The 21,212-nt window shown below is 40.4% G+C and overlaps 1 protein-coding gene and 1 pseudogene across 2 annotated transcripts in view; both read left to right on the top strand.

Moving 5' to 3' along the window:
- The first annotated feature begins 212 nt into the window (after nt 1-212).
- Nucleotides 213-21,212, top strand: part of LONRF2 (LON peptidase N-terminal domain and ring finger 2) — a 37,558-nt gene continuing 16,558 nt past the window's right edge. For both annotated transcript variants that reach the window (XM_028104016.2, XM_088026225.1), the window contains exons 1-3: nt 213-897; nt 10,354-10,472; nt 20,439-20,561. In XM_028104016.2, the coding sequence (XP_027959817.2) occupies nt 213-897; nt 10,354-10,472; nt 20,439-20,561 (927 nt within the window). The remainder of the gene's footprint in view (nt 898-10,353; nt 10,473-20,438; nt 20,562-21,212) is intronic.
- Nucleotides 14,736-15,713, top strand: LOC114209800 (cytosolic arginine sensor for mTORC1 subunit 1 pseudogene; annotated as a pseudogene).

The following is a 21,212-nucleotide window of genomic DNA, read 5'->3' as shown; positions in this document are numbered from 1 at the left end:
GGGACCGGCCGCCCACGCCGCGCGGGGGACACCGCCCCAGCCTTGCGCCCGCCCTTGCTAGTGGTACCCGCGGCCCGGAGCGGCCGCCCCCAGACGCGCGGGGCTCTTGGCGGAGGCGGCGGCCGCGGTTCCGCCGCTGGGCTCCGGGCAGCGGAGCATTCTCTCGCCTAGGCTTCTAACGTCCGGGCCTACGGCGCCGCAGCCCCGTGGCTATGAGCCCCGAACCGGTCCCGCCGCCGCCGCCGCCGCCGCCCCAATGCCCCGGCTGCGACTGCGGGGAGCCTTTCGCCAAGCGCTTGGAGAAGGGCGACGAGGCCTTCCGCGCCGGCGAGTATGAGATGGCAGCGGAGCTCTTCCGATCGATGCTGGCCGGGCTGGCGCAGCCCGACCGCGGCCTGTGCCTGCGGCTGGGGGACGCGCTGGCCCGCGCGGGCCGGCTCCCCGAGGCCCTGGGCGCGTTCCGCGGCGCCGCGCGGCTCGGAGCGCTGCGGCCGGACGAGCTGGGGGAGCTGGCGGGCAGCCTCGCGTGCGCCCTGGGCCAGCGCGAGTGGCGGCTGCCGGCTGGGAGGCCGGGCCGCGCCCCCCAGGAGCCGCGTGGGGAACAGCCGGCCTCGGCGCCCGTCGCGCCCGGTGACCTGCTGGGCTGTCCGCGCTGCCAGCGGCTGCTCCACAAGCCGGTGACCCTGCCGTGCGGGCTGACGGTGTGCAAGCGCTGCGTGGAGTCGGGGCCGGCCCGGCTGCAGGCTCGGAGAGTCAACGTGGTGCTGAGCGGCCTGCTGGAGAAGTGCTTCCCGGCCGAGTGCCGCGTGCGCAGGCTGGCGGGCCAGGCGCGGGGTCTGCAGCGCCAGCAGCAGCCCGAGGCCGCGCTGCTCAGGTGCGACCAGGCTCTGGATCTGGGTAAGTCGGCCTTGGGAGCTGGCCCGCCAGCCTTGCCTACCTGTCGAGCAGCAGGGGTGGACGTCGAGAGCTTTTTTCAGGCTTAGGGGTTATTTTCTTCCGAAGGTGGTAAGGTCAACCAGCAACCGGGGTGGCTGGTGTCAGGGGCCAGCTGCGCCCCACTGGTCCCGTCTTTCACAGAATCTCCGCATCCTTCCTGAGTAGCTCTGTGAGGCCAAGACTGCCTTTCGCTCCCATCTCCGCTGTCTAGAAGTGGGAGGATGACCAAGTGTTTTTATTTGCCCTGCAGGAAAATGCAAATAACTAACACCCTAGAGGCGCACAAACGGAGTGCCTTGTGATGTGGCAGGATTTGCTCTGGGGGTTTCAGCTAAAGAATCCAGGAAGGATCCCCTTCCGTTCTGCTTTTATTACTTGTACATTCTCTCTCAAAGGGCATTAGATGTTGTTATGGTGTGATTAGCTTATTCGTTATATTAACTAGTGTGTGTGTTTAATTTTTAAAATAACTAAAATCTGTGACCAGCACCAGGCTCTCTTTTACCCCTCCCCCCACCTGTTAAGAATATGTAATTTAAAAGACCAAACTTCCTTTTGCTACAGGTTATGTATGATTTAAATCACTAGCCAAGGAGACTTGGTTTAATTTTTTGTTACTAAAAGAATCTTGTGTGCTGTAGTCATTATGCATTTTATTTTAAATTTAGAGTTAAGGTTTTCCCTTTTAGAGGGCGCACCTATATTTAAATTGAGGGATTCATTGTTGGAGTAGAGCAGTGAAATTGCGTTTTATATAACAAGTATTCTGTACCATTTTTGCAGCCAATATATTCATACTTTAGCAGGCTGTATATTTTTGAATTTTCATCTATTTTGTTTATATGTAGCATGGAGCAGCACTGTCCAGTGGAAATACTGTGTAAGCCACATATGTAATTTTAAATTTCTGGTAGCCACATGTAAAAGGTGAAAAGAAGCAGGTGAAATTTATCTTAATATTTTTTAAACCTATACATCCAATATATTATTTCAACATACCTTCAATGTAAAAAATGGAGATTTTACTAAAAAAATCAAATGCATTGTGTATTTTACATGTACTGCCTATCCCAACTTGGATACAAAATTTTCATCAGAAATACTTCCTTTATATTTCAATTTCATAAAACTTAGAGTTGAAAAAGTAGATTGGCGTATTGAAATTGTTCCAAATTAAAAGTTTTCCACTAGTCAATAGAGTATTAGCTTTTAAATTTAAATTTCAATTAGTTAAAATTAAAAAGTCAGTATCTCGGTTCCTCTGTTGCTGCAGCCCCATTTCAGTTGCCCAGTAGCCACACGTATCTAGTGGCTACTGTCTTAGACAGTAGAAGTATAGAACTTTTAAAAACTGTTGGGGAGCCTGGGTGACCCAGTCAGTTAAGCATCTGACTCTCGATTTTGGCTCAGGTCATGATCCTAGGGTCCTGAGATCAAGCCCAGTGGCAGGCTCTCTGCTTAGTGGGGAGTCTGCTTCTCTCTCTCTCTCTCTCTCTCTCTCTCTCTCTCTCTCTCTCTGCCCCCCCCCCGCCCCTCTCCCCTCCGGCCCCTTCCCCTGCCCATGCTCTCTCTAAAATAAATAAATCTTAAAAATAAATAACAGCTGCTGGGAATGAAGATCACAATACAAACTGTTGGAGAAGATGGAGATGAGCACTATCATATGCTGCAGATGAGTCTGCAAATTATACACCTGGAAAATTGTTTAGTAGTACCTGAAATGTTAAATATGACCTTTGGCTGAGCAGTTTCAATAAGGTTCACATATATGTGCACTGAAAGAATGTACACGAATATGCAAGTTTATATCCTTATGTAGAGATAGCCCTGAAGTGGAAGCAACCCACATCTCCAATAAGAATGCAATGAGTGACTGAATTATGATGCCTTTTGGAATACTATACAGAAAGAAAGTAAACCAGCTACAGTTACTACAATGTGGACAAATCACAAACATAATGTTGGGTGAAAGAAACCAGACTCAAAAGCATTTTTACCGTGTGATTCTATTTATGTCTAAACCCAAACAGGCAAAATTATATAGCATATTGTGAGGGCAGTGGTTACCTTTGGGAAAAAAAATATTAGCAGATTGAGTCCAGTGATACACTTGAAACACATCACGGTCAAGTAAAATGTCCATTTAATCCTTGTGTATCAACCAATGTAATTCACTACATCTACAGAATAGAGAAAAATCATACGACCACAATGAGATACCACCTCACACTTGTGAGAATGGCTAAAATTAACAACTTAGGAACCAGCAGATGTTGGTGAGGATGTACAGAAAGGGGAACCCTCCTACACTGTTGGTGGGAATGCAAGCTGGTGCAACCACTCTGGAAAACAGTATGGAGGTTCCTCAAAAAGTTAAAAATAGAGCTACCCTATGATCCAGCAATTGCACTACTAGGTATTTATCTAAAGGATACAAAAATAGTAATTCAAAGGGGGCACATGTGCCCCAATGTTTACAGCAGCAATGTCCACAATAGCCAAACTATGGAAAGAGCCCAGATGTCCATTGACAGATGAATGGATAAAGGCAACGGTATATATATGGTGGAATATTATTCAGCCATCAAAAAGAATGAAATCTTGCCATCTGTAATGACATGGATGGAAATAGAGGATATTATGCTAAGCGAAATAAGTCAGAGAAAGAAATACCATATGATTTCACTCGTGGAATTTAAGAAACAAAACAGATGGATACAGGGAAAGGGAAGGAAAAGTAAAATAAGATAAAGACGGAGGCAAACCATAAAAGACTCTTAACTATAGGAAACAAACAGGGTTGCTGGAGGGGAGGTGGGTAGGGGGAAGGGATAATTGAGGGATAGGCATTAAGGAAAGACCCTTGATGTAATGAGCACTGGGTGTTATATGCAAGTGAAATAATGACTAAATTCTGTCCTGAAACTAATAATATACTGTGTGTTAACTAAATTGAATTTAAATTTACAAAATCTGTAGCAATCATCGTAATGATAAAATACTGAATGTTTTCCCACTGAAGGAAAAGCTGACAAGGGTGTTCACTGCCATCACTGCCATTTTGCACTGTATTAAGATTCTAGCTGATGCAACAAGGAGAAAAGAGGTATTGAGATTGGAAAAATAAAATATTATTTGTAGATGACATGTTGCAGTACATAGGAACTTCAGAGGAATATTTGAACTATTAGAAATTATAAGTGAATTATCAAGGTTGTTGACTATAAGGTTGATACAGAAAGATCAGTGATAATTATATATACTTAGTAAAAAACAAAATAGAAAACCCATTTATGTAACCAAAAAATTCTTCGGAGTAAATCTTGAAATACCTGAAAGTTGTTCAAGACCTCTATGCTGAAAATACAAAACACTTCTGCAAGAAATTAAATAAGCAGAAAGATGTATGATTTCCATGGATTGCAAAACTCAGTATTGATAAGATGTCAGTTCTGTGCATATTGAACTGTAGATTCAGTGCATTCTCAGTCAAAATCTCAGCTAATGGTTTTGGTAGAAGTTGATGAATGGCCACACAATAATGAGGAAAAATAACAAAGCTGGAGAACTGATACTGCAAGACACTGAGGCTTAGTATAATACAGCTGTAGTAATTAGTACAGAGTTGTATTGGCCCAAGTATAGACACATAGAAAAGGACTCTCATGTATAGTCACTTGGTTTGTTACAAAGATGCCAATAGAGTTAAATGGGGGGAAAAAGTCTTTTAAATAGTCTAAGTCTGTTGCTCATCCATTTGGGAAAAAATGAACCTAGATGCCCATTGCATATCATACATGGAAATTATCAGAGATCTAAAAAAATCAATATTTTCATGAACTTAGGGGAGGTGATACTTTTTAAGACAAAAAGCATAACCATACAGGAAAAGATAGTTAAATTTGATTATTTTATTTTTTAAAAAAGATTTTTAAATTTATTTATTTGACAGACACAGCGAGAGAGGGAATACAAGCAGGGGGAGTGGGAGAGGGAGAAGCAGGCTTCCCGCTGAGCAGGGACCCCAATGCGGGGCTCAATCCCAGGACCCTGGGATCATGACCTGAGCCAAAGGCAGATGCTTAACGACTGAGCCACCCAGGTGCCCCGATAAATTTGATTTAATTAAAATTAACTTCTGTTCCTCAGAGATCCCCCAGAGTGAAAAGATGATGGGTATTTGTAATACATATCTAGATGAGAATGTCGATTCAGAATATTGAAAAGGATGCCTATAGTTCAAGAACAAAAAAGGAAGTCTGTCTAAATAGGTAGAGTTGAACAGATGCTTTGTAAAACTAGGTATCAAAATGGGCAGTAAATATATGAAAGAGTGCCCAATGTAATTACTGATCAAATGCAAATTTAAACTAAAGATATTAAAGCATACCTGAAAACGAAAAAGAGTAACCATATCTAGCTTTGGCAAGTATTGGAAGCAATCGGAACTCTTACATTGCTGCTGAAAGCGCAAATTGGGGCAAGTTGAATATGTTTGGAAGTACCTACTAAAGCTAAATGTAAACATAACTTCTGGCACAGTATTTCCACTTTTGAGTATATGCCAAATGGAAATTAATGCTTATGCCCAAGAAAAGACCTAGAAGAATCTTCAATGCAGCTTTATATATATATATATATATGTTTGCCAAAAACATTTGGATAACAACCTGTCAGTAGAATATTTAAATCAAGTCATACAGTGTATTATGCAGCAGGGCTTTTTTAATTTTTATTTTATTATGTTATATTAGTCACCATACATTACATCATTAGTTTTTGATGTAATGTTCCATGATTCACTGTGTATAACACCCAGTGCTCCATGCAGAACATGCCCTCCTTAATACCCATCACTGGGCTAACCCATCCCCCCACTCTCCTCCCCCCTAGAACCCTGTTTGTTTTTCAGAATCCATAGTCTTTCATGGTTCGTCTCCCCCTTTGATTCCCCCCCCTTCATTTTTTCCTTCCTACTATCTTGTTTCAGAGATACAGGTCTGTGATTCATCAGTCTTACACAATTCACAGCACTCACCATAGCCCATACCCTCCCCAATGTCTATCACCCAGTCACCCCATCCCTCCCACCCCCCACCACTCCAACAACCCTCAGTTTGTTTCCTGAGATTAAGAATTCCTCATATCAGTGAGATCATATGATACTTGTCTTTCTCTGATTGACTTATTTCGCTGAGCATCATACCCTCTAGTTCCATCCATGTCGTTGCAAATGGCAAGATTTGGGGGTTTTTTGATGGCTGCATAATATTGCATTGTATATATATACCACATCTTTATCCATTCATCTGTTGATGGACATCTTGGCTCTTTCCATAGGCAGCAGGTTTTTTTGTTTTGTTTTGTTTTTTAAAGAGAGACATACAGCACTATGGAGAAATCTCACAGAATGATGGTGACAGATACAAAAGAATACATTCTATTTATATAACCCCATGTATAAGTTCAGAAACAGGTGAAAGTAATTCATGTTGATAGAAGTCAGAATGGTGGTTACCTTTAGGAAAGGTGTACTACCTGGGAAAGTGCAAAGGAGCTTTCTTAGGTCCTGATCTGGGTAGTAATCACTCAGGTGTATATATATATAAAAAGTTCAAGATACACATTTATGATTTTGTAGCCTTGACTTTGTAAGTCCTACATCATTTTGAACAAATAAACCGTGAGGAGTACTGCCATTTATTCTTTCTATTCACCAGGACCACTACTTAGCTGACATTGCTTTGTGTATCAAGTCATTCAACTCTTCATAAATAACACTTGTACAGTTCTCTACTTCTCATCACTGCCCACTCATTTGACAGATCTTACAGTTGTAACTCTAGCTCCCAGCATGACAATGACCCTGGGTTGCAGTTGGAGGAGAACAGTCTTTGATTAACTCTAAACACAAATGTAGAGAGTAGACTCTCTCTTCTTTTCCTCACAAAGCCTGGTTCTCAAACTGTACTCTGACTCCTTTCCCCATTTAATTGATCAACTGTTTGGATATTTTTGTCAGTTTCTTGGAAGGTGCACACGTGTGTTTTTCTTCCATAAGCTGTCTCCCCACAAATAATTTTAAGGTGCTTTATCTCTTCCATTTATTTTTTGTGATTCCTCCATAAATTCAGTTTTATTAAGCTTAAGGCTTAATGCTTAGGAAATGTGTAGAGATTTATTTGAAATGTTTTAAAAGATTAAATTATAAAGTTCTGGCTTCATAAATGGATTGCCAGATGGTGGAAGTCAACAAAGAAAACAGTTTGATTCATTCAGTGTCTGGATGGGAAGTGACTGTTTTGGACTTCAGTAAAAGTAGCCTTTAGAATGGTGAGGAGTAGAGGCTTAACTGCCTTCATTAGAGAAGAATGATTAAAAATAAATGTAAATGAAGAGTGTTTTTAACTCCAAAAATTTTGTCAAGATCAATTAAGCTAACACAAGTGTAAGCAAAGAGATAATGAAGAAAACATTAGTGAAACAAAAAAATTATGTTGGTTAAGAAGTCAGAAGCTGGTTCATTACAAAGACCAATAAAAGAAACAAATGTTTGGCAAATGTGATGAAAAAGCAAAGCACAATTAGGATCAGGAATGAAAAAGAAGCACAATTGCAGATATAAAAGAACATAACAGATTTTAAAGCCTATATAAAAAGGACAATTTTAAGGAAACTATAAATTATCAAAATTGACCCAAGAAGAAGTAAAAGCCTGACATTGGCCAATAACCACAAACAAAATAGAAGTGCTACTCAGGGCTTTTTCTTTTGAAAAAGACCCTAAGGTCAAGCAAATTTTAACAAGCTTTCAAGGCAGATTAACTTTCATCTTATTTCAGATCGTGGAGAGATATGGGAAATTTTTCATTTAGTTTTATAAGATTAGTGTAGTTTTGATACTATAATCAATTAAGCTTTGACAGGAAAAAAATTACAGGCTAGTCTTACTACCTACATAGTTGCCAAAATCTTAGTTAAATTTCTTAGTATCTGAATCCAGCAATATAGTAAGACTTAAGATCAAGATGAGCTTATCCCAAGAATATGAGGATGTTTCAGTATTAGGCAAATTGTTCAATGTAATTCCCTATAAGGACAGATTTAAGGAGATAAACTCCAAGTAATCTCTCTCCTGCTGAAAGAGCATACTATAAAATTCAGCACCCACTTGTTATAATGCCTTCTTAGAAAACTAGGAATAGAAAGAAACTTAACTAATTTGATAAATATCCTCTGTCAGGAGCTTACAGTAAACATATTTCATGTTAAAACATTCCACATTTCCTTTTATAATTCAAGAATAAGAGAAGAAAAATGTCTGCTATCACCACTGTTACTTCAATGTGGGAATGAAAAGAAACACAAGGAATAAAACCTCGCATGCCAGAGTCAAAGCTGATTGTTTTCACATGATATGGTTGTTTAGAGGATTCAAGAGAATCAACTCTTGGCAAAGTAGGAACAAGGTGGGAGATCTTCATTCTCACCCCATTTGCAGCAGGTGTATTTCTCAAGCTCAAACTATAGTTCTAGCAGCATTTTGTTTTTGGGATTTCCAAAAGTCTCTATAAAGTTTATTTCTGTATTTGAAAATGTATTTAATTGTGCATTTGAGGAACTTTTACTTAGTCTTCAGTTGGAAATGATTAATCTGTAATTATGTTTACTATATGACATACTACAGAGACAAATATGAGAAGAATCTAGTAGAATTCTATAAAGAACTTATAAGCAATAAAATGCTCAATTTAAAATCATATGCTTGTGAATTGACATCGTATTTCATATTCCAAGATGAAAAACATAAAATCTCATTACAGATCATAACCAGCACATGAACATTTTCAATTTATTTTGATGATAGGGGACACTAACTTTGAACTTTAAGGAAAATGTTGTCCCTTCCCCCAAAGAATTCCATTCTTCTAATTAGTAGAACTGTATTACAAAAAAGTACTAAATTATTAGTTATTTTTAAATTTTGCCAATAAAAATTTTGTGAAAATTTGTTTTCTTGTTATATAAGTACCTGTACAATATCCTCAAGTTTCTTCCTGGCCTACAAAACCTAAAATACTTACTGTTTGGTTTTTTGCAGAAAAAAGTTGTTGATCCTTACTCTAACCAGTCCATGTCATTTTAAAAGATTCAACGTTTATTGTTAGATTCTCCATTTCTGCCATATCTTTGCTCGTTTCCCACCTTTTTTCCTTGTCAGACCATCTCTCTATTACACATATGTAGCAATAACAGAGTCGTAAGTAGCGCCCCCATGTCTTGATGTAATATCCTTTTGCATGAGTTCTATTATGCACACTTGCCCACTTCCCTACATAAACTAGACGTGGTGGCATTTGGAAAGTACCAAGTGGCTAGTTTGAGAGAGAGTCAAGGTCTAGGTTCTGGAGCAAACTGAAATGGGTATTAGGTAGAGAAATAAGAACACATTAGGTACTTAGACTATTTATCAATTAAAATGCATGCTGTAGCTCTATTGGAAAGATCCTGCAATGAGCATAGGTAGAGTGAACCAGGTCCCAGCAGGATGAAAATGGCTGTGATGGTTCTGCTTTCATAAGCTCTGGCTTTGTCACCTTTCCATGGTACCTTGCCAAGTCAAGGACTTCACATACTACTTATCAGCTCATAGAGTCACTCTTGGATTCTGTGTAGCGAAGCTTATCTCCATAGTCTCATATGAGCAGTTCTCAAGCTCTCTTCTGTTTGAGGAAATTTTTTTCCCTTTCCTTTCTCACTTAAGAGAACATACTGTAGGTACATTTATGATGATAAGTCCACATCCATGCAGTTGTATAAGAAAACAAATTATACATTCTTTTGTTTCTTGAGTATAAATTTCCTTGTATACTTTCAAGAAAGTTATTTTATTTATTTTTTAAAGATTTTATTTATTTATTTGACAGAGAGAGCACAAGCAGGGGGATTGGCAGGGAGAGGGAGAGGGAGAAGCAGGTTCCCCACTGAGCAAGGAGCCCGATGCGGGACTTGATTCCAGGACCCTGAGATCATGACCTGAGCTGAAGGCAGACACTTAACCCACTGAGCCACCCAGGCGCCCCTCAAGAAAGTTATTTTAAATCTTTTCATTTTTAATACCTAGTTATAGCATTAAGATTATTCAGCATTTACTCATTATTATTGCAGATAATGTTGTGCCTAGTGTGTTCGGCAGTCTGTTTTTCTTGGTGCGTTTTGAAGTCATGTTAATACTCTTTCTGTTTTCCTGAGAGAAGCTATGTAAAATACACTTCTCGAGCTATTAAACCACATATGATTTGAGGGAGTATTTATTTTGCCTTTATGTTTATTTTCCAATTTAAGACTCTTAGTGACTTAAAGATTTATTTTTAAATGTAGTCATTTTAATTTTTTTCTCTTGCCCATGTCTTTCAGCTCCTAGAGATAATTCATTATTGCTGCTGCGAGCAGAGTTATATTTAACCATGAAGAACTACGAGCAGGCTCTACAGGATGCCAATGCCGTTTGTCAGAATGAACCTCTCTTGACTAAGGTATTTGACTAAGGTATTGGTTGGCTTTGGAGATAATAAATGTAAGTTTATGGGATTTTCTTAAGAATAAATGAAGATGATTGTGATTAGGTACCTACACGCAATGTACATTTCCCTCATGATAGTAGTCTAAATGTAGCAATCCACTTCATAATAAACCAACTCAGTTTAAAAGACCAAAAAGTCTCCCAATGGGATTTAGTTAAGAAACACTAATTTAGATCACTTTTAGGAGATATTTAGCTGAATAATATGCCTTTTTAGTAAACAAATAAATACATAAACACAATGATAAAATTGTATAATTTGTGAGTAAAGGGAAATGTTTAAAATTACACGTTAGTAAGATCATATAATAATCATGATTAACAGTTGGGCCCTAATATGCATGGAACATACAAATGTTGTTAGTGAAAGGATGAATGTTTTGTATGTATTTTGGGATAATTTTAGTCTGTGTTGGAAAGGTCTAATATTTCTTTCTGTGATGACACAAAATAAGCTTTGTTAAAATAATAATGATAGCTTCAGTTGTCACTGAAGATTAAGAAGCGAAACAATAAAACTTGTAGCTTTTTTCATGAATCTCTGGATTTTAAAACCCAAAAGAGATTTTAAAGTTTTAATGAACTTGTAATGAAATTAACATGGATCACATGCTCTATTAGCTAGTAAGTAAAAATATTTTGTCCCTCTATATTACTGTTTATCATTTTTGTTTTAGAAACATTGAAGAGGCATTAACCCATGTTAATAGAAAAGATGGACTTCTTTCCTTCCTTTTATCCAGCCTTCCATTCTTCAAAAGAAAAATGTTTTCAGCTTAGATTAAGTGTTAAATTGGAATTGGGGATGAGCCTAAGGATGGGAAACAAATGTTTGTTGGACCAAGCCCAGAAATCTGTTTTTTGCTTGCTTGCTTCACTAAAAATATTTTCTCTTCCTTTTTCTGATGACTTTTCTCCTATCCCTTGATCTATTAATCTTCTAAAGTAATTTCTGTCAGTAATGATTGAGCCTTAATTGTTATGAATTATAAGTTTAGTATTTCTGAATGACAGAAATTGCATTGCCCTATGAGGCTGTATTGCCCTATGAGGCTAGTTTATGTATTGCCCTATGATGCTAGTTTCTTCTCCACAGTACTGATTTTTTGAGGTAAAAACTTGGCAGTGTGTCTGTGATGAAAGACAGGCTTAGTGGGTGCCTGGGTGGCTCAGTCGGTTAAGCGGCTGCCTTCGGCTCAGGTCATGATCTCAGGGTCCTGGGATCGAGCCCCATGTCGGGCTCCCTGCTCAGTAGAGAGCCTGCTTCTCCCTCTCCCTCTGCCTGCCTCTCTGCCTACTTGTGCTGTCTCTGTCCTGTCAAATAAATAAAATCTTTAAAAAAAGAAAAAAAAAAGAAAGACAGGCTTAGTTACTACAAAGTTACACCGAGAACTTTAACTGTAAGAGAACCAGCAAATGAATTATTAGCTTTTGGGATTTGGGTTATGTCTTTAGTGTTTATTGCAAATCTATGGACCTCAATTCTTGATAATGCCTAGTGAAGAACAGCTTTAGTGGAAGTATACCCTGATAAATCAATTTAAGGTAATGAAGGATAGAAATTTGTTTCCAGGTTAATGTTATAACAACTAAAGGATTAGGGCAGAAGCGACATTGGAAAGTAAGTTGAAAGGACTGAGGGAAGGATGAAGTTGTCCAACTGTGGCTGAGATGATACGGAAGCACTTGTGGAACCAACTTAGAGTCTTCAGTTGGGGACTACTATACCAGTGTGTTTTGTCCAAGCAAACTGTCCTTTCAAGCCATCTGTCATGGCTGATACTGATTCACAGCTTTTGGTGCAAATGGAGATAAGTCAGTGCTAACAAAATATTTGCCCATATCCAGAAATATAAATAGGCATGTGATAAGTTTGATCTTATTCAAATGGGTAAGCATACCTGTGCTTTTTAATGCTCATAGAATCCTATCCTGGTAAAATAAGTCTCAATAGATTTCAAATTACTGAAATCTTGAAGAGTATGCTCTCTGACAATAGAATGAAAAGAGTAATTGATGATAATAAAACATCCAGGAAATCCTTAAACTTGTTATTTAATTAGATTACCTCTAAAAATCCATGGAACCAAGGAGAAATCACAAAGGAAACTAGGAACTATTTTGAAATCACTGATAATAAAAGCCCATTACATCTAATTCATCATATGCAGCTAAAACCATTCTTTGAGGGAAATTTATAACATTAGTAAATTATTAAAGAAGTAAGTTCTCAAAAGAGTGATCTGTTTCCTCCTTAAAAAACTAAGAAGAGCAAATTAAAATAAAAGTAAGTAGAAAGAAATAATATGAGATAGGAGTCAATACATAGAAAACAGAAAAACAATAAAGAAAAGTCAATGAAACAAAACCTGTTTTGAAAAGATCAGTGCAATTTATATACCTCACAAGACTAATCAGGAAAAAAGAGAAAAGGTACAGATTACTAATATCAGGAATGAAAGAGGAGATATCACTATATATCCTACAGACATTAAAAGGTTAAAAAAGGAACCATTTTATGAACAAATTTATACCAGTACATTCAACAACCTAGAAGTTAACAAACTCCTTGAAATATACAAACGACCAGTGTTCATTCAAGAAGAAATAGAGAACTTCAATAGCTTTATCTTTCTTTAGAGAAATTGAAGTTGTAGTTAACCACCCTCCCCTCCAAAATATCAGGACCAGATGGAATTACTGATGAATTCTATCACACATTTAGGAAGAAATAATGCCAATCCTTCAAAGATTCTTCTGGAAAACAGAAAAGGGGGAACACTTATTATATGAGAACAGCATTATTGTGATAACAAAACCAGGCAAAAAACTTTAAACAAACAAACAAACAAACTTTACATTGATACCTCTCATCATCTCATTTGAAAATCAATTTGTATTGACAGACTGAAAAAATGCAATAAATGAAGATAAAGCACTTGATAAAATTGAACACCCTTCATGTTAAAAACTTTGTATGAACTAGAAATAGCAGGGGCCTTCCTCAATCTGAAAACCACTGTCTATGAAAACCCTTACAGCAAACATCATACTGAATGGTAGGAAATGGAATGCCTTTCTGCTAAGACCAAGAAAAATAAAAGGTGTTTGCTTTTACCACAATAAGATACTGGAGGTACTAGCCAGAATGGTAAAACAAAACCAAAAACAAAAAAGAAAAGAAATAATGGAAAGGAAAATGCAATACTGTCTATTCACAGTTGACATAATTGTGAGGAAATCTCAAGAAATTTACAAAAAGCTTGCAGGATACAAGGTGGTATGCAAAAGTGAAACCAGTCATATTCTACTCAGCAACAAGAAACAATTATAAAAATGAAATTTTAAAAATAATACTGTTACAATAGTTTAAAAAAACATGACATACTTAGGGATAAGGTTAACAAAGTACCTACAAGATTTATATACTGAAAACTACAAAATATTACTGAGAGAAATTTAAGTATCACTTAAATAAGTATAAATGTGTACCAGGTTCAGAATACTCAATGTTAGTAAGACGACAGATTCCCTAAAAAACAACAGTTCCAATTAAAATTCTGGTATTCTTCTTTGCAGAATTTGGCAAATTGGCTTTAAAATATACATATATGTATGTGTGTATATGTATATACACACACACACACACACGTTTATGGAAATACAAGGGACAGAAGAGCCAAAACAATTTTAAAAAAATAAGAATGGAGTTGCAGGAAATACACTGCCTGATACCAAGACTTACTATAAAGCTACGGTATTGAAAACTGTGTAGATTACTAAAACAGAAGACAGTAAAGGAATAGACCTACACATAAGTGGTGAATTTGTTTTTTACAGTAGTGCAAAGATAACTCTATAGGAAAAGAATAATTTTTTCATTTTTTAGTAGGAGAAAATTGGATATCTATTTGTAAAAAAAAATGAACCTCAACTCTCTCCTTACATCATATATTAAAATTAATTCAAAATGGACCATCAACTTAAACATATAGTCTATAACTAAAGCATATCTGAAACAAAATAGAAAAATCTCTGATACTTTTTGTAAAGCAAAGATTTCTTATCCAGGACACAGGACAAATTGTAAAAGAAAAAGTAAATTGGTCTTCATCAAAACTGAAAACTCTGTTCTTCAAAAGATAATGCTACAGACTGCCCCCACCGCCCCGCTCCCGGCGGCGGCCTGGGTCTGGTAGGCCATGGGGTCGGCTCCGCGCGGACCGTGATGGAGCTGCACATCCTAGAGCACCGGGTGCGGGTGCTGAGCCTCGCCCGCCCACGTCTCTGGCTCTACACCCACCCGCTCATCAAGCTACTCTTCCTTCCCCGCCGCAGCCAGTGCAAGTTCTTCAGCCTGACGGAGACCCCCGAGGATTACACGCTCATGGTGGACGAGGAGGGCTTCAAAGAGCTACCCCCATCTGAGTTCCTTCAAGTGGCTGAGGCCACATGGCTGGTGCTGAACGTGTCATCCCACAGCGGTGCAGCAGTGCAGGCTTGCTGGGGTCACCAAAATTGCCCGCTCAGTCATTGTGCCGTTGGCGGAGCACCATGTGTCTGTGCTGATGCTGTCCACTTACCAGACGGACTTCATCCTGGTGCGGGAACAGGCCCTGTCCGTGGTGATCCACACACTATCCCAGGAGTTCGACATTTACTGAGAAGTGGGTGGGGAGCCTGTGCCTGTTGCCAGGGATGATTCCAGCACTGGCTTTCCCCGTTCTCAGCATGGGCCCAGCCCCACCGTGCATCCCATCCAGAGCCCACAGAATTGCTTCTGTGTCCTCACACTGGACCCTGAGACATTGCCAGCCATCGCTACCACACTCATCGATATCCTCTTCTATTCATACAGTGCCCCCAAGGAAGCAGCCTCTGGTGGTACTGGACCCAGCTCCATTACTTCTTTGCCTTCTCCCTCATCGAGAGCTACATCTCCATCGTCATGGATGCTGAGACGCAGAAAAAGTTCCCCAGTGACCTCCCGCTGACCAGCTCCTCAGGAGAGTTGTGGAGAATGATGAGTGTGGGATCGTGACCCAGATCGCAGGCCCCCTGGCTGCGGCCAACATCTCTGCCTACTACATCAGCACCTTCAACTTTGACCATTCCCTGGTGCCTGAGGATGGCATCGGGAGGGTCATTGAGGTCCTCCAGCGACGGCAGGTTGGCCAGGGCTCCTGAGGCCTCCACGCTCTCCCTTCGCCCCAGGCTTCCAGAGACTTCTCTAAGCTATTTCCTCAAGCTCTGGGATGAGCCCTCCCCACCCCCATTCCTGCCGGGGGACCCCCTCCTTCTGCTCTCTGTAGGTAAGCTGCGTGCAGGCACCGGCTCTCATGTGGACACGCATGTCTGCCCACGCAGGGGAACACGGTGCTCTGGGCTTCCTCCGGGAACCCCTCACCCCATCACTCCCTGCACGGCCTCAGCGTTTGCACATTCCCTGCCTGAGGTCCGAGCCATCACCCCTCTCAGCGCCCCAGGCCAGCCGCTCCCTGGACAGGGCCCTGATTTTCGTTCTGCCTCTGGCTGGGTTGCCTTCCCTGGCCAAGTGATTCTGACAGTGCCTGCCCCTCTGGGGGGCCTCCAAGAAAAGTATTTTTACATCTTTCTCCCTTTTTTATTGACTTGTTAATAAAGGGCTTGTAGTTAAAAAAAAAAAAGATAATGCTACAAAAACAAAACAGCAAACAGAATGGGAGAAAATATTTGCAAGACATATATCTGGTAAGCCATATATCTGTATATAGCATATATAAAGAACACTTACCAACTCAATCATAATGTAAATAACCCAGTTAAGTAATGGGCAAGGACAGATACTTCACTAAAGAAGACATAGGAATATCAACTGAACACATCAAAAGAGGCTCCACATCATTAGTCATTAGGAAAATGCAAATTAAAACCTCAAGGAGATACCACTATATACCCACTAAAATGGCTTAAACGTAAAAGAACGACCATACTAAGTGTGGACTGTGGACAAGGATGTCCAACAACTGAAACCCTTACACCATGCAGCGGGAATGCCGAACAGTACAGCCACAATGGAAGACAGTTCAGAAGTTTCTCTAAAGTTGAGCATACGCTTCCTATGTGACCTAACAATCGTGCTCTTAGTTATTTTCCCGAGAGAAGTTAAAAGATATTAATATAATATTTATAACAGCTTAATTCATAATAGTCAAAGACTGAAAATAACCCATAGGTCCATCAACATGTAAACAGAAGTTATCAGCAAGATGGCAGACTGGGGTGTCCCAACACTCATTTCCCCCACGAAATCAACAAAAGCAATAAATAAACAACTATAAACCAATGAAAACAGCGTCTGGGAAAGCTCTGGACTACAGTAAAGCAGCAGTAGAAACCCTGTAGAGCCCCAAAACTAAGGGTGGCCACAAAGAAAAGTGTAAGAAGGCTTTTACCTGTATCACTCCATTCCCCAGTCCAGAGCAGCTCAACACCAAGAAGTGTCCCCTCAGAGGGATTTCACCCCATGAGGTAAAGAGAACCAGAGGACTCTTGCAATCCTTGTCATTGCCATGAGCTTCTGCAGCCTTTGCTACTGAGGACCCCAATACTCTTAACCAATGCTGAACCCAGTTGATAGAAGTGCCCAGAATCCTGCCTCAGGGTCTCCTTCCCAGGGCTGGTGCCATTGCTGTGGTGACACCTGGCCACTGGAGCCCAAGTTACTTGCTGTGCCCTGTTCTCCAGGACTGGAATGCCACAGGGCCTCACCATCTACAGGAAGCAGAGCTGCCTCTGTGTTGTGGCCCACCCCCTCAGTCTGAAGCCCTGTCATTGACCCACCGTTTCAAACCTGAGCTTCTGCTGCTCTGTGCCCTTCATCCTGGGTCCCAAGTGATAGCTTTGACCTGCTACCACTGGGTCATGCTGCCATTGCTGTGTATCCCACCCCCTTGGTCCTGAATTGGGGTACCTCTGTGCCCTCTTATCCCTGGGCTATCTGTTGATGCATCTCTCCCCCTCCCCATCATCCCCCTAAACTCATGTCACAGCAAGGAGCTCCAGAGACCCAGATCCCGGTTCCATGGGTGATCTGCACACACTCTTACACCTCAGATACTATCATCACGGCAAGTGAGTCTGTGTCCCAGACCAAGGGCTGAGGTAGTTCTGCCTGTCACTGAGCCTGTGACCCCAGCTTCTCTGCTGCTGTGAATGCCAGCACACCAGGACTGTCGCCAAGAGGGATCCTCTTGGCTGGAACTTAACACCCATGGACAAAGTACAACAGCAGGATCCCAGCAGGCTTTCCCGCCAACAGCCCTAGCCATCACTGCTGTCACAGACACCCGCAGGAGGCCCACAGTCTCGGCTGCTAAGGATTCCCACAGCCTTTGCCAGTGTTGGACGCAGTTGCCAGACCTGCATGGAGACTATGCTTCTGCGCCCTAGCCAGCTGGTGCCCTTGCAGCCAACTTTAGATGAAAATCTTTCCCCCTCGAATCCACATTGTCCAGACAGAAAACCAGCAAGGAAATAATGGACTTGGACTGTATTTTAGGTCAAATGGATCTGATAGATACATATAGAATATTCCACCCAAGAGCAGCAAAATACATATTGTTTCAAGAGCAAACAGAACATTCTCCAGAATGGATCATATGTTAGGTCACCAAACAAGTCTTAACAAATTTAAAAAGATTGAAATCTTATCAAGTATCTTTTCCAGACACAGTGGCACGAAAACTAGAAATAGTAACAGAAAGAAAGCTGGAAAAATCACAAATATGTGGAAATGAAACAACGGACTTCCAAACAACCAATGAGTCAAAGAAGAAATCAAAGGAGAAATTAAAAAAAAAAAAAATCTTGAGACAATGGGAAATGGAAACACACATACCAAAACTTATCAGGTGCAGCAGAAACAGTTCTAATAGGGAGGTTTACACTTACATTAATAAAATAAAGACCTCAAACAACTTAATCTTATTCCTCAAGTAACTAGGGGAAAAAAAGTCCAAATTTAGCAAAAGGAATAAAAATTAGAGCAGAAATGAAATAGAGACTAGAAAGACAACAGAAATGATAAATGAAATACATGTGTGATTTCATTTATATGAAATTCCCAAAAAGGCAAAACTCTAGTGACAGATCAGTGGTTCCCGGACTTGGAGAGAGATGAGGATTGACTTTGAAGGGCATGTGAGAACTTTCTGGGGTGATGGAAATGTGCAACATCATGATTGTGGTTGTACTTACACACTGTATATATTTGTCAAAAGTCCTATATTGTACCTTTAAAATTGGTGGCATTTTATTGTATATAAATTATACCTCCATAAGTCCATCACGGAAGAGAATAGGGAATATTTATGAGATGAGAAAGCTCAGCAAATTTTTGGAATGCAGGTGAATGGATGAAAAAGCAGAGAACATTATAGTTCAAATGGGAGCTGAGCTCATGTCCTAATGCAAACTCCAGAGAAGATTCAATTTAAGCTCTTGGGAAAGGAATAAGAAAGGAGGTTTGCCTGACATGCCAGTTCACTCTGCCATGCAGAACAGTAGTGGGGAAAAAAAAAATCATAATGCCCCGCCTCCACCTCCTGCAAATAATTTGGACAAACTGCTTGGGGAAAGTGTGGCTGCCAATGCATGCAGCAGGTTCTCCCCCAACCCCGCCCTAAGTAAGCCCCTCTAAATCCTGATACATGGGGCTCCCAGCCTAAGCCCTGGCTTCCCTACCACACACCTGAAAATAAAACCTCTCAAATAGATCTCCTTCATGTAGTTGAAGGATCCCAAAAGTCTTCCATTCAGCAATGAAGTCTATGAAGTCAAGGGTCTGACTCAACATGAGATAAAACCAGTTGGAAACAGTACATCTTTTTAAAATACAAATGAAGGGGCACCTGGGTGGCTCAGATAGTTAAGCATCTGCCTGCGGCTCAGGTCATGATCCCAGGGTCCTGGGATCGAGCCCCGCATCAGGCTCCCTGCTCAGCGGGAAGCCTGCTTCTCCCTGACCCTCTACTGTTCCCCATGCTTGTGCTCTCTCACTCTCTCTGTCAAATAAATAAATAAAATCTTTTAAAATATATATATGAATGAAGAAACAGGGATTAACAAGAAAAAATAAAATAAAGAAGAAAAAGACTAAAATGCATGATCAGGACTGACCCAAATGGAAATATAATATATGAATTGATAAAACAAATTACAATGTTTACAACGATTTGAGAAAATACTGCATTCACAAAAAAAAAAAAAAAAATTCTGGTAGAAAATACTGATCCCGTATTGCACTTTGTTTATTTCTCTTGTGGTATTTTGTGTTATAGATACTTCCTGTCGTGTGGGTCTTCTCTCACAAGACTATGCTCTTTGAAAACAGGAACGTGGTTGTGATCTGTGATGACTGAGTGTATTTTTTCTTAAATTTTTAAAAAGATTGTATTTATTTATTTGACAGAAACACAGCGAGAGAGGGAATACAAGCAGAGGGAGTGGGAGAGGGAGAAGCAGGCTTCCTGCAGAGCAGGGAGCCCGATGTGGGGCTCCATCCCAGGACCCTGGCATCATGACCTGAGCTGAAGGCAGACGCTTAACGACTCAGCCACCTGGCACCCCTCACTGAGTGTACTTAAAATTGGTAGATAGCCACTTCTCTTGTACTTAGCATGGCCCTTGAAACTGCCTTGGGGTTAAATTCCTAGTCTGGTGACTCCTGTGTTCTGCTTATAGACTGTGTTTATGAGATATTCGGGTTTGCTCAGGTTGCAAGGTGGTAGAGCTAGAGCCATTCTTGGTGGGTTTTTGTTTATTCCAGCTGATATGAAAATTCAGTAGTTGTAATGATTTTTTTTTTCGGGGCCCTTTGTATGCAAGTATATAATCACACTTTTTAAAAAATGTGTATATTGTCTTTTGATGAATCCAGGGGCATCATATGAAGGCTCAGGCTCTTTCTGGATTGGGAAGAAGTAAGGAAGTGTTAAAGGAGTTTCTCTACTGCCTTGCTTTAAATCCTGAATGTAACTTGGTGAAGAAAGAAGCACAGAAGGTGTGACTTTCTTTAAACAAATTCTTAAGTCTCATTTATATAGCCTTTATGTCCATGCTGAGTAATTCCTGCATGTCAAATAAACAAATAATATAGTTCTGAATATTCATGACAATGTGATTAAAAACACACAGGAATGATGATGAGTTTCACACGTTTGATAACTTTCATCCAGGGATAAAGCACAATGTTTCATGAGACAGCATTTGCACAGCTGCGTTCTGCTGGAATAATGACATGGGCTAGGGAGGCAGGGTCAATGTGTGAGATTAGGGGAGGCAAAGTGAGTTTTCTTAGAGTTGTAATTTCAAGCATTATAGTTTGTATAGGAGCCCTATAAAAGACATTGTGATAACGTACAAAATATAGCAGTTCAGCTGGAAAGGTTGACTTGAAATTTCCAGCAAAGCTTCACCAGCATGATGCAGGTCTTTAACCCAGTCTTATTAGAGGTCATTGAATCACATTTACTGTGGGAACCCACCCTATATATAAGAGCTTGTACAATAGTTAGTCTTAGCACTTCCAGTGACCAGGAGTTCTTGTTTTTTATGTCAGTGTTTCCCTATTTCAGCACTATTCATTGCTGACTTCTTTCATACATTTACCTTGCAATTTCCACTTTACAGGCTAGTTTTATTTTCTGGAGCA

The sequence above is a fragment of the Eumetopias jubatus genome, unplaced genomic scaffold, assembly GCF_037043125.1.
Source record: "Eumetopias jubatus isolate StellerSeaLion01/CBP00866 unplaced genomic scaffold, mEumJub1_p1.0 scaffold_9, whole genome shotgun sequence".
NCBI classification, from domain to species: Eukaryota; Metazoa; Chordata; class Mammalia; order Carnivora; family Otariidae; genus Eumetopias; species Eumetopias jubatus.
This window is presented reverse-complemented; position numbering and strand designations above follow the sequence as displayed.